The 13,594-nt window shown below is 63.4% G+C and overlaps 1 protein-coding gene across 9 annotated transcripts in view; it reads left to right on the top strand.

The window, feature by feature from the left end:
- The window catches only part of BEGAIN (brain enriched guanylate kinase associated), a 46,379-nt gene extending 33,094 nt beyond the window's left edge, over nt 1-13,285 (top strand). For 6 of the 9 annotated variants that reach the window (XM_043922382.1, XM_043922389.1, XM_043922384.1 and 3 more), the window contains 6 exons: nt 1,377-1,466; nt 5,216-5,377; nt 7,290-7,356; nt 7,812-7,919; nt 10,184-10,267; nt 11,143-13,285. In XM_043922382.1, the coding sequence (XP_043778317.1) occupies nt 1,377-1,466; nt 5,216-5,377; nt 7,290-7,356; nt 7,812-7,919; nt 10,184-10,267; nt 11,143-12,519 (1,888 nt within the window). In that variant the 3' untranslated portion in view covers nt 12,520-13,285. Of the gene's footprint in view, nt 1-1,376; nt 1,467-3,610; nt 5,378-7,289; nt 7,357-7,811; nt 7,920-10,183; nt 10,268-11,142 lie in introns of those variants that run through there. The other 3 variants (XM_043922388.1, XM_043922387.1, XM_043922380.1) reach the window with 3 other exon arrangements.
- Nucleotides 13,286-13,594: the final 309 nt, after the last annotated feature.

Raw genomic sequence — 13,594 nt, 5'->3', positions numbered from 1 at the left:
AGAGCTTCCCCGGCACCCCCACCCACACCTTGTCAGATCAACACTGGAAATCTTTTTGAGGGGGAGGGGCCAAATGTGATCCTTCGTAAACTTTTTAAAAAGTTTTCATCCTCACTGTAGGAAATACGATCAATCCAGCAGAGGATAAAGGGAAACATCACACCTGCCCCAAATCCCACCACCTGGCCCAAGCCACATCGGCATTCTTCCTTTCCGTCACCTTGTGTAGCCGTCTGGGCGTGGTCATTTTGTCCACGGGATTTCGCGGCTCTTTCACACACACACACACCTGCCCATGTCTCCAAGCCTTGTTTGGACGCCTGATGTCCGGGGCAGCATCCTCCCATCAGAGTTCTGCTCTGGCTCGGGGGGCCGGCACGACCTCTCTGGAGAGACTGTGGCAAGGGCATGACCCAGCGGACTCGGGCCCAAGGCATCCCCCAAGCAGGGCAGTGCCATGGGGCTGGGCTGGGTCGTCCTCCACCCTGCATCCCACCCATCCACCTGGCCCAGACAGGCCACGGGCAGGGTTGGTGAGAAGGGGTCCCAGGAGGGTCCTGTCTTGAACCCCTGACATCCACTGGGTCCCACAGCCTCCAGAATACTCCACTGATGTCCACACAGATCAGCCGATCACCACCTCCCAGCAGGGTCGGGGATCACGCTCCCGCCATCCTCCTCGCTTCTCAGGGTCTCTGACCAACGGGTCCTACTAGGAATCCAGCAGTAGCTGGATAGGCTGGGTGGAGCCTGCCTCCCGGGACTCCTCTCTGAGGCTGAGTTGGGGGTGCAGGCCTGAGGGTAGGGACCCTGCTGCTGGTGGACGCGGGGCCAGCAATGCATTCAGGCAACCAGGGCTGGCAGGTGCCTACACCCCGGCGCATGCACAAGCACCCCGCTGCTGTGTTGGTGACAAGGAGCTCTCCTGCCGACAGGGGGATGACCCCCCACGTCTCTGTGACTGCAGGCTGGCATGGCCCCCCAGTTCTGGTTCTGAGCGGCTCTGGGACTGCGTGCCCACGGTGGGCCAGTGTGGCCCCCCGGTTCTGGTTCTGAGTGGCTCTGGGACTACATGCCCATGGTGGGCCGGCGTGGCCCCCCGGTTCTGGTTCTGAGCAGCTCTGGGACTGCGTGCCCATGGTGGGCTGGCGTGGCCCCCCGGTTCTGGTTCTGAGCAGCTCTGGGACTGCGTGCCCATGGCGGGCCGGCGTGGCTCCCTGTTTCTGGTTCTGAGCGGCTCTGGGGCTGCGTTCCCATGGTGGGCCGGCCTGGCTCCCCGGTTCTGGTTCTGAGCAGCTTTTCTGGGACTGCGTGCCCCCGGCGGGCCGGCGCGCCCCGGTCCCCATTCTGAGCGGCTCTGTCCTCTTCGCCCACAGGCTGCGCAGCGCCTGGGTACCCTCGTGCCTCGGGCAGTCCCGCACCCTGCAGGGCCGACGGGCCAGGTCCTCGCCCTCGCTCTGGGACAGGTAATACACCTGTTGTCTCCCCACTTCCTCAGCCTCTGTCCCCAGACATCCATCTGGCGTCGGCATCAGTTTCCCCACCCCCCACCCCAAGAAGAGGCCCAGCACCCTCAGCCCTGCTTCCCAGCCATCCTGTCTCAGAGGCCAGGCCCCGGTGACCCCCAGCCCAGCCCAGGCCTCGGTCCGTGGGCTCCGGCCTCTGCTGAGTGGCCAGAGGGGCTCCTGGTGGGAGGCTAGCGGGGTTCCTCCAGGCCCTGCTCTATGCCACGCAGCTCATCTTTCTCCCCTGTGAGCTGGGAAAGCCTTCCAGGGACTTCTCACGGGCAAAGAGGGCACCAAGAAGCACCCACCCACCCACACACACCAGACCGCGGCTCAAGTAGGGCTTCCCGAGCCCCCCACCCCAGTCGGGAGGGTGCCCCTGATTTAAGGGCGGGCACAAGGGATTTCCACGCCCGCCCTGTGCATCTGTTAATGGGCCGTTTCTAGACTCCAGGGCCCCCTGAGCCAACTCCACACCGGGGTCGGGGGGAGGCAGAGGCCACAATGGCTGCCCCCAGCATCATCTCCCGGTTCTGATCACGGGGGTGCAGGGACCACGGGACAGCCCTGCTCCCCGAGAGTGGGCGCTCCAGGGCGCGGGTGCACACGTCCCCATTTTACAGACGCAGAGACTGAGACTGAGGTCAGGCAGGGCTCGATGTCCTGGGATGGCGGTACCACCCAGGTGACTGAAGACCTCGGGGTGCCCAGCCCAAGGCCCTCTCTGGACCAGGAGGGGCGGGGACGTGTCCAAAGCTCTTGAGTAGTGGATTGCCAGGACTTTGGTGACGGGCTTTGGAGGGTGACCACAGGCGAGAGGGGTCACCATGGCCTCTCGGGGTCTGACTGGAGACTGATGGGCAGCACAGGAGGCAGAGAGGGGTCAGTGTCAGGCGCGCTGGGTGAGGGGTGCCTGTGGGCCTCCGGGAGGAGAGGCTGGTGGGCGGCTGGATTTGGGGTGAGCATGGAACCCTAGAGAGGGGCGGGGCCTCCAGATGGAGGCCTGGGAGAGGTTCGTGTGGGGCTGGACATGGAGGACGTGTGGTCCGAGGTGTGTAGGGAGGGGTGAGGGACAAACCAGGGTCCTGGGATCAGCCTGGGCAGTGGAGCTGGAGAAAGGTGGCGGGAAGCGAGGCGGGCGCAGCCGAGGGGCCAGGGAGGCGCGATCAGGCCCGGGGCCCAGGCACCTGCACCAGGAGGGGGTAGGGGCCCGGGGCTGCGGGCGCTGCCCACCCAGGGCCGGATGGGCTCAGGGGTGGGTGGGAGCAGTGTTTGAGGGGTGGTGGGGACACAGCCGCCCGGCACATCTGGAAGAGCATCCGGCGGCCACGGGGGGACGTAGGCGGAGGTGGGCTCCTCAACAGAGCTGGCTGCCTTGCAAGCAGCGGATCACGCTGCCCCGGGGCAGGTCCTGGCTCTGCTTGGAGCCCACCCCACCACCCCATCAGGGATTCTTCCAACTCGCCTTCTTGGGGAGCCCGTCCCCTTGCTCATTGTCTGTCTCCCCTCGAGATGATACACTCTGAGGGCCAAGGACCATCTTTGCCACTGCTGTGAGGTGCAGGGTAAACAGGGGGCCCAGGGCAGGCCAGGAGGGAAGGGGGGGCAGGGGAGACGTGCCGTAGGGGGGATATGGCGGGGTCACAACAGGAGTGAACAGTCCTGGGACGGCAGGGCCCCAGCTATGGCTGTGGGCGGGTGGCCAGGGTCGGGGAAGGAAGGGTGCTGGCTCTGAGAGGTGGAGGGTGGGTGCTCTCACTTCTTTCCGGGGGGCATGATCGAGGGCTGCGGGTGCACCTGCAACCCTGCAGGCTGGCTGATTGCAGGGGCTGCTGCCCAGACCCCTTGCATTGCAGGGACCCTTGGGGTGGACGTAGGAGAGCCCTCAGGGTGTCTGGCAGCCCACTGGAGAGACAAGCCTGGGCTGGGGGGAGCCTGGGATCGATAGCTGCAGGAAGCTCGCAGTGAAATCAGTCAGGTGTGCTGCCTGGAGGAGGTGGCGGGCACTGTGTGGGCAGCCGTGGGCACTCTGCCACGGGGCTCCCTGCTTGCTTGTCACTTGGCATCTTCCTTGGGGACGCCCCGCCCTCCTCTGAGGTTCTCAAAACATAGGCAACTCTTTATTTTTACTTATTTTGAAAAAATGTAGACCTGGGCAGGGGTCCAGGAATGCTTAAGGGAGGTTTGCTGGGTGTGTGCCTGTGGTCACACGTGTGGTTTGTGTGATCAGGCTGGAGGCTGACGATCACTCTGCCCCAGACGCTAGAGGAAGCCTCCTGCCTGCCTGCAGCAAACCCACCAGAAGTTACCACCCAGGGGCCTTGGCTCCAGATGGTCCCCTGAGGGGGGCTGTGCTTCTTCCAGCAAATGATGGGCATTTGGGCTCCTCCTCCCACCCGGGCACCTCTCTGGAGCCAGGACTGTGTGTCAGGGCAAGAGGGGGACAGATGAGTGCATTGCGGGGGGGTGGGCTGCTGGCAGGGACTGGCAGCTGGGTCTATGTGACGCAGGGCCCCTGCCCACCCCGTGACGCCATGGAGCTCTGGGCTTCGTTGTGACTGTAGCGCAGGGGCTGACGGGGCACAGTTCAGGGGGTGACTGAGCAAAGCGCACAGCCAGGGCACCGAACGGCAGCTTGAATCTTAGCCTCACTCGTGGCTAACAGCCAGCAGAACTCCCCTGGTGCCCCTACCCACCGCGCAGCTGTCCCTTCCCTACAGAAACGAGCCCTCCCGGCTGCTGAAGGTGAGTCCGCCCCCCGCGGCCCCCTCTGCGCGCTCAGCCAGCCCAGGGAAGGGTGCCTCCGAGGGTCAGCACGTGGTCAGCCGTGGTTAGGTGCTTTCTGGGGGCTGGGTGGCAGCCGACAGGAGGGTGTGGCCAGTAACACCTGCCCCTCCTGCCTCATGCCCCAGAGTAGCTCATGTGAATGGGTGGCATGTGGCTCAGCGGGGAGCCGCCCCCTGTCTGTTTTTCCCTGAGCAAGGGGACTCAGTGGCCAGGGTCCCAGAGGAGCCCTCAGTCTGGGGGGGAAAGTAGAGCCTAAGAGCCAAGCTTGCCTCTGGAAGGCTTCCTGGAGGAAGGGAGACATGAGCAGGCCTGGGGTTTTCTGAGTTTCTGACGCTCCGTGCAGCTAGCTGGCCACTATGGTGGATGCTGCCTGGGCACGGGCCCTCACACGGGGCCCCTCCTCTCCCTGGCCCAGAGGCCACGCAGCCCGCTTGAGGAAGAGAGGCCTGCTCTGGGATGTAGCACCACGGCCTCTGGGCCTCACCGGCCGGGCCCCTGCTATAGAGAAGCAAAACGGGGGCCCTGTAAACGGTGCCGGCTGGAGCTGGGCTCCCAGACAAGGCAGGGTGCTGCTGCTGGGCGATCTTTAAACCAGGGTCCTTTCAGCTGCCCCCAAACACTTGCCCCAGTGCCAGACTGGCTCAGTGTCAGGGACCGTGATCCCCCAGGGAGGGGCTGGGGAGGTGTGCGCGCTTGTGGGGTGGGTGTGTGTGTGTGTGCCTGTGGGGTATGGTGTGTGTGGGGGCGCGTGGGGAGTGTGTGTGCCTGTGGGGTGTGGTGTGTGTGTGCCCGCGCGCGTGCAGTGTTTGTGTGCGGTGCGTGTGCGCGTGCACTGGTGCGGCCGGGCGCACCCGGGGCGCACCCACGCGCGCCTCGAGCTCACTGCCCGCGGCCTGGCCCGCCGCCGCCGCCTGTCGTTGCAGCTCACTGCAGGAGCAGAAGGGCGAGCTGCGCAAGCGGCTGTCCTACACCACGCACCGGCTGGAGAAGCTGGAGAACGAGTTCGACTCCACCCGCCACTTCTTGGAGATCGAACTGCGCCGTGCGCAGGAGGAGCTGGAGAAAGTCACCGAGAAGCTGCGCAGGTGAGGGGGCGTGGTCTTGACGGGGCGGGGCTATGGGCGGGGCCCTGGAGAGGCGGGGCCTGGACGGGGCGTGGCCTTGGTGGGGCGGAGCTCTAGGACGGGACCCGGGAGGGCGGGGCCTTAAGGGGCGTGGCCCTGACGGGGAGGGGCTCTGGGGCGGGGCCCGGGGCCCTGCGGCCGGTGGGTAACCCCATTTGCACGTAAGGTCTGCGAGGCCAAGTGGCTCTGCCAGAGTCACACCTTGTACCAGGAGCTGCCAAACCAGGATCTGAACGTGGGTCTGGCCGCTGCGAGGTACAGCCGCTTCCCTGACACCTCTCGGTCCCCTGCTCGATCTTTCTGTCGTCTTTACGTGGTGGCGGGCATGATGACACAGAAGCAGCCATCTCCAGACCCAGACTGGCCCACCAGGGCCCCGGCCACTGTCGCCTGGGTCTCTGATAGGAAAACGATGTCTAGCCCCGGACATGAACCAGCATTTAGAGACCGTTCCCTTCAGCGGCCTGGTGTGTGGGACGCTGAGCGATGACTCCCTTAAAAACAAAACTTCTGAAAACATCGTTCTGCACAGGTGCTAGTGGCAAAGAACCCGCCTGCCAATGCAGGAGACGTAAGAGATGCGGGTATGATCCCTTGGTCGGGAAGATCCCTGGAGAAGGGAATGGCAACCCACTGCAGTATTCTTGCCTAGAGAATCTCCTGGACAGAGGAGCCTGGCAGGCTGCCGTCGAAATGATCGCACAGAGTCAGACACGACTGAAGTGACTTAGCACACAGCACACACATTTAATATGAACATTTTTCTTTAAAAATATTATACACTTTACAGCCTTCCTTTAGAAAGAATATTAAAAAAAAAAAAAAAGCACGCAAACTTTGCTATTGGCTTCAGTTCAGTTCAGTTGCTCAGTTGTGTCCGATTCTTTGTGACCCCATGGACTGCAACACGCCAGGCCTCCCTGTCCATCACCAACTCCTGGAGTTTACTCAAACTCATGTCCATTGAGTTGGTGATGCCATCCAACCATCTTATCCTCTGTCATCACCCTCTCCTCCTGCCTTCACTCTTTCCCAGCATCAGGGTCTTTTCAAATGAGTCAGTTCTTCACATCAGGTGGCCAAACTATTGGAGTTTCAGCTTGCTATTGGCTTGGTTTGTTTTAAATATTTATCAAGGATTGTGTGCTCAGTCATGTCCGACTCTTTGTGACCCCATGGACTGTAGCCCACCAGGCTCCTCTGTCCATGGGATTTTCCAGGCAAGAATACTGGAGTGGGTTGTCATTTCCTTCTCCAGGGGATCTTCCCGATCCAGGGATCTAACCCGTGTTTCTATAGAACACTGAATTTGCAGGGGGGCTCTTTGTCCCTTTCTACTTAAGCACTTCTAGCCTCAGTTTCTCTGCTGGCAAGACACAGCCACTGACACTACACACAGGCTGTCGAGAGGGTGGGCACTGCCCCTTCCACCATCACACCTCAGGGCGGCCATTGATTCCCAACCCACACTTGCCTCCCCACCTCAGCCTCTTCCAGGGAAAACCGTCTTATTCACCGTGTGTCTCCAGCAATCACCTCAGTGCTCATTGCATAGTCTTAAGCCTGTTCCCTGCTAACCTGCTGTTGAACTAGGAACCCCTTAGCCAGATTTGTAAGGACTGTGTGTAAAATGTGCGTTCACTGGCTCTGAGCGAGTTCCCGAGAATCCGTTCTGAATAAGAAACTTTCCCTTCTCATCAGTGGGGGTCCTGGGTCCTGGCAACCAGTTAGTTTAAATGAGATGTTTTCTAGCACAGGAACAATTAGACCAGAGAGGGGGCCTAGGTTCAGCCATCAGCAGGCCGTATGGCTGCAGGGGTACCATGGGAGGGTCAGGCCTGGCACAGCAGTGACCTCATGGCCTCCATTCCAGGATTCAGAGTAACTACATGGCGCTGCAGAGGATCAACCAGGAGCTGGAGGACAAGCTATTCCGCATGGTGAGGCCATGACCCTCCCCTTCCCCCACCACAGCACACCCAGCCCGGGGCCCCCAGCTCTGGAACCCTGGTGAGGACCAAGGGCCAGGCTACCATGCCCTTGCCCGTGGAGCTGAGCCAAAGGCCTCGTTTCCACCCTGCCCTCTCCCTCAGGGGCTGGGCCAGTCCCCCCCCATTTCAGCCCCGAATGGGAGGTTGCTGTCAAGTCCTCAGCTGTCACTGTCCCCACGGTACCTGTGAGAAATGGAGACTCAGGGAGGCACTGACTTGCCCAGGGCCATTTGGCTCCTCGCTGGCAGAGCGGGATTGGAACCTGGGTTGCTCTGTGCTCTGACCCTTGCATTCCTTGGACTCCAAACTCCTCGCTTTCCGGGGAGGCCAAGAGGAACAGCGGGGCTTGAGGTCCAGGCCTTGGCTGACCGCTGACCACCCCCCTGCCTGTACCCCAACCCCAGGGCCAGCACTATGAGGAAGAGAAACGAGCTCTCAGCCATGAGATTGTCGCCCTCAACAGCCACCTGCTGGAGGCCAAGGTGACCATTGACAAGCTGTCGGAGGACAATGTGAGTGTCGGGCCGATCTGACCCCGCGTGGCAGCCCTGGGGGGCTGGCACAGGGCTGGGTGGAGAGACGGGTGAGGCAGGACCTCAGCAAGCACGTGGGCGGTCAGGGAACGACAGGGGCTGCCTCTCACACCACGTCCATGAGACCCTCCGCTGGAAGGAGCTAGAACTCAAGGTGGGGAACACGAGGCCACCTTGGCCCAGTCAAAGCAGGGCTTCCCCGAGCCCAGGGTTGGGGTGGGGCCACTCAGGACTCCTGCGTTTGGCCACCCCCACTGGGCATCAGAGCCGTGGGGCTGCCCGTGGGTCCTGACTTCCTGGGTCCCATGAGAAGGGCGGTGCCCCCCTCCACAGACCTCTGACCGCTGAGCACACACTCGCTTATTAGCACCTGCTCCTCGAGGCTCTGAGAGCAGGGTGTGAAGAGCACAGGAAAGCCAGTGGCTTGTGCACGTGGAGCTTACATCTGAGCGGGGAAGGCGGACAGAACCCAGGATAAGTAGGTAAACTGTGTAGCAAGTTAGAAGTGCTAAATGCTGCGGAGAAAAATAAGGCAGGCGAGGGGGCTGGGAGCAGCCAGTTGCAGGGTCAGGGAACCTCAGTCTGGTGCTTCGAGAAGGGGCTGCAGGAGCCGAGACCTGAAAGTGAGCAGGGACTTGACCACGGGACGGCGGGGGAGGGCTCCCCTTTCAGGCAGAAAGCCACAGCAGCAGATGGGGGCTCTGAGTAGCTTGAAGACCAGCAAAGAGACCGGAGGGGTCTCTGGTGGGGAGGAGGGCCTGAGGGTCTGAGGTCAGGATAACAGGAGGTGGCATTTAGGCACCGGTAGGAATCTGGGTTTTATTCTGCATGAAATGGGAGCCACTGAAGCTTCCTGAACAGCAGGTAGCCTGGCTGGACTTCCTCTTACGGGCTCCACGGCTGCTCTGCTGAGGACAGACTATAGAGGATGAACCTCGAGTGGATGCTCGACCAGGCAGCAGTCTGGGAGAAAGAGGACAGGGGTCTGCTGGGATGGCGGCCAGGGAGGCGGGGAGGGGGCTTGAATTCTGGTTATATTCTGAAGATGGAAGCAAACTGATTGACCGAGTAGGGATGTGGGGTGTCAGAGGACGACAGGGGTCCAGTCTGACCGCAGAGGTTGAAAGCTGTAGGACAGGAGCCACCTGCTGTGCTCTGGGTCGGGGGGTGGGGGGAGGTGGGTAGCAGGAGGGGGCAGGAGCCGCCCTGGCCAGCCAGGTGCCATGGGTAGGAGATGGCAGACGAGTACAGCAAAGGAGAGGGGAGGCCCCGATGGGGCAGCACTCCCGCATCCGTTCACGACTGAGTGGCAGGTCTGGGCTGGCCAGACAGTGCCCACAGACCTCTGGTGCCAGCAGCAGCTGGTCTGAGCCTCACAGGGGGCTCAGTTCTCAGCTCTCGGCCAACTGTGCCCTTCCGGGGATGCACTGAAGGAGCGGGGGACCCAGGTTCCCTCCACTGTGCTGGCCAAGTGGGGGACACCAGAGTCTCTAGGACCAGGGTAGCGGGGACCGGCAGGGGTGCCCACGGCTTCAGCAGCGCCCCCGAGCTGCAGGACGCCTGGTTCTGGTTGAATTGAGACTGTGGGTGGCTCTCAGGGCAAGGGTGCCCCCATCAGAGCCCTGGCTGCAGAGAGTCCCCAAGTGGGGGTGGGAACCAAGGACCAGCCGCAGGCACGTGCAACAGGTTTCCCAAAGGGAGAACCACGCACCCTGGATTCCTCCTGTGCGCAACTGTTTTCAGCTCAGGAGGCTGAGCCGGTCCCTGCCTGAACCTGGGGTCACACAGGCCCTCCACCCCCACTCGCCCTGACCCTTGCCTGGCCCTGCAGCCCCCTCCATTGCCAGGCCTCACCCTGAGACCTGGGGGGGCAGCAGATCCTCTCCTGATCACCGGCTACTGCCAGCACTGTCCACGGAGTTCCCTTGGGAGGGGCTCGGAAGCCAAGGGCAGGGAGACTGGGGCCTCTGGGACTTTAGGAGCCCTTCCTCCTCCATGGCCCCTGCCTTTTGGGAGGTTCCCACCCGGGTCAGTGGCAGGACTGCCTGCCAGGGGACCCTCCACACATCGGGCTCCAGGTTGGGGCCGGTAACCTGTCCTACAGGTGAGAGCATGAGGCCCAGAGGGGGTCCGCATGCTGCCCACCGCACGGCCGGCTCTGCGGGCCACTTATCACGTCGGCTGCGGGGACCTTGGCACAGGCCGAGCCTGCGCTAAGTCAAACGGCTTCTCTTGTCTCCTAGGAGCTCTATCGGAAGGACTGCAGTCTCGCGGCACAGCTACTGCAATGCAGCCAGACCTACGGCAGGGGCCACAAGATGGCTGAGGTAATGGGAGCCCCACCCCGGCCAGGCCTGCCACCAGCCCCCGCGACCACCGTGCTCCTTCCCAGCAGCTCCCGCCCTTGAGCTCCGGGAAGGCGCCGGCTGAGCCCAGACCCCGTCCCCCTGGCCACCTCGATCTTGTCCAAGCCCCTCTGCGTATGTGGTGGAGGGCCCGCCCTGCACGTACCTCCCCACCAGCCTGGACCGTCTGCCCCAGTTTCCTCCAGGGGGTTGCTCCCGGCAGGGTGACCCTGTGTGAGCCTCTCAGAAACCCAGTGGTTTGGTTTGGGCACAAATCCTGCAGAGATAAGAAAGCTGGCTTCACCCAGGAGCCACTCAGCTGGGGCCACAGGGCGAGTGCCACGCGGACCCGGGGCTCCCGTCCCAGCCAGGCTGTTCCTCCCCATCCAGACACTCCCCTCACCCAGGCCTCGTCCAGGTGCCTGCTCCCGGGAGCCTGGGCCACCCCCGAGACCCTCACAAAACAGGCCATCCCCCACCAGGCACTCACGTGGAAACCGCATGCATGCCTGGGCCCTCAGTCTTTGCTGCATCTGTTTCTGAGTGTGTCTGGTTTGAGCCAGGCTATCACAGGACTGGGTGTCCCCTGGAGACCGTGGGGCTGGGACAAGCGAGTCAGCCCCTCAGGGGGTGGCCCGAGTCAGAGCCGGAGGTCCAACCTTGGGGCTCTGCGGGGGCCCCATCGGTGTGACCCGGGGGGTGACCGGGGCCATCCTGAGGCTTGCGGGATACAACTCCGGCTGGTGGGATCAGACAGGCCCCGGGGAAGGTCCCCTGTCGGTCGGCCTTGGCCGCCGGTTCCGGGCTGACCGTGACCCCCTCCCTCCTGCTCCTCGCATCGCCCCCCTCCCCTCCAGCTGCCCGCGGAGTTCCAGGAGCGCATGAACCTGCATGCGGAGAAGCCAGGCTGCAGCCTGCCCGCCCCGCTCTGCCACCCGGCCTACGCCGACAGCGTGCCCCCCTGCGTGCTCGCCAAGGTGCTGGAGAAGCCGGACCCCGGCAGCCTGTCCTCCCACCTGTCGGAAGCCTCGGCCCAAGACCTGGGCTTCCCCGAGGGGCTGGAGAAGCCAGGGCCCCGGCCCCCCTACAAGGGGGACATCTACTGCAGCGACACGGCCCTCTACTGCCCTGAGGAGCGGCGCCGAGACCGGCGGCCCAGTGTGGAGGGGCCCGGGTCCGACGTGGGCTTCCTGCAGGCCCAGAATTCCACCGACAGCACGGCCGAGGAGGAGGAAGAGGAGGAGGAAGCTTCCGAGGCCGGCGCGGCAGCCTACCCTGCGAGCTACCGCCACGAGGCCTTCGGCGGCTACGCGGCCTCGCTGCCCACGTCCAGCTCCTACTCCAGCTTCAGCGCCACGTCCGAGGAGAAGGAGCACGCCCAGGCCAGCACGCTGACCGCCTCGCAGCAGGCCATCTACCTGAATAGCCGCGACGAGCTCTTTGGCCGCAAGCCGCCCGTGGCCTACGGGAGCAGCCCGCGCTACGCGGCTGCCGCGGCTGCGGTGGCCGCCCCACTGGAGGCCGCGGTGGCTCCGGGGTTCCCCAGGACTGTATCGCCGTTCCCCGCCGAGCCCTTCCGCTTCCCGCTCTCCCCGGGCCCCCAGCCTGCCCTGATGCCCCCCAACCTGTGGAACCTGCGGGCCAAGCCCGGGTCCGCCCGGCTGGTCGCAGGGGCTGGGCGCGGCCAATGGCGCCCGCTGAGCGTGGACGACATCGGCGCCTACCCCTTTCCGGCCGCGGCCGCGGCCCCTGCCCCCAGCCTCGCCTCGCCCAGCGGCTTCAATGACCGCTACTTTGGGGCCCGAGGTGGCCCCGGCGAGAACGCCGAGGGCCGCGCCAGTCCCCTCTATGCCAGCTACAAGGCCGATAGCTTCTCGGAGGGCGATGACCTCTCCCAGGGCCACCTGGTCGAGCCCCGCTACCTCCGGGCGGCCGGTGACCTGAGCCTTAGCCCTGGCCGCTCGGCCGACCCCCTGCCCAGCTACGCAGCCAGTGAGGGGGACCGTGAGCGGCTCGGGGTGCAGCTCCTCGGGGCAAGCGGCAGCCCTGAGCCCGAGCTCAGCCTCCGCAGCTCCAGGGACTCCCTGGAGCCCAGCTCCATGGAGGCCTCCCCGGAGATGCACCCCGGTGCCCGCCTCAGCCCCCAGCCTGCCTTCCCTCGGGCGGGCAGCTCGGGGCTCAGCCGCAAGGACAGCCTCACGAAAGCCCAGCTCTACGGAACCCTGCTCAACTGAGCGCCCCGTGTGAGGGCCCCGCCATGGCCGGTCCCACACACTGGGTCCCCAGGGGTGCTGCCTCGACTCCCCGCCAACCCCACCCTCTCGGCCCTGCACACCAGGACCCCTCTCCACCTAACCCAGTCAAGCCCGAGAGGGGGACCCCAACCCGAGCGTCTTGTCCACCCTGCACCACCACTGTGCAACGTTTTCTGACTCAGCAGTAGCCTTCCCGACTGAAATGAGTATCCTCCCCCCTTGCCCCCCTGCCCCCAGCTTTACCAAGTGCAACTATTCTTATAGAGCAAAGTGTCTTAATACACTCGGCCTCCAGCTCCCTGGACGGCAGCCCCGGGCGTTTTCAGCGCAAACGCTCCTGGATGTTTTCGGGTGAGGGCAGGTGGGGCCTGCCCCTGGGAAGGGAAGGGAAGGGTGGAGACACCCCATAAGCCAGTGATGACTGGTCCGGAAGCTGTGTCGACAGAGACGGGGACTGGAACGGGTGATGGGATGTGAAACGCTTCTAGCTGTTCTTTCCGTGTGGCCGCCGACCCCTCCCCCAGCTCTACTGTGGTCCGTAGTCCCGTGTGTCCCGAGTGGGGCCGGTGCTCGTACCCCCACCCCCAGCGTCCCGCTCCCCGGCACCACCTCGCGCTACCTCACACGTAATGAGGCCCTCTGACCCCGGTTTCCGTGACTTGCTTCCGTGTTGTTGTCTGTGATGCATGCCCTGTCTCGGTACTGTATTTTGCGATCATTAAATAAAGACATGGGTGGAAAAGAACTTGCGTCTGGGTGGTTTCTTCTCCCCGCTGCCTTTTGCTCTTGGGGCATGTGGCCCTGGGTATCTCCCCTCCCTGTCCTCCCCTCTCTGCACAGTCTCCTGAAACACCCCTCCTTCCCCGCCCTGGCATCTTTTGTTACCCAGCTTAGAATTCTTCCACTGTCTCAACCTCTGCTGAATGGTGTCATTGCCCTCTTATACAACATTCCTTGGAGACTTTGCTTCTGCCTCAAGATTCCTTAGGATTTCCTTTAGTTTGGCTCTGCTGGTGACAAACACTTCTGGCTTTTTTTTCCTCCCTCTAAAATG

Source organism: Cervus elaphus, chromosome 13, assembly GCF_910594005.1.
Source record: "Cervus elaphus chromosome 13, mCerEla1.1, whole genome shotgun sequence".
NCBI classification, from domain to species: Eukaryota; Metazoa; Chordata; class Mammalia; order Artiodactyla; family Cervidae; genus Cervus; species Cervus elaphus.
The sequence above is the reverse complement of the archived record's forward strand: the minus strand, read 5'-3'. Positions and strand labels throughout refer to the sequence as shown.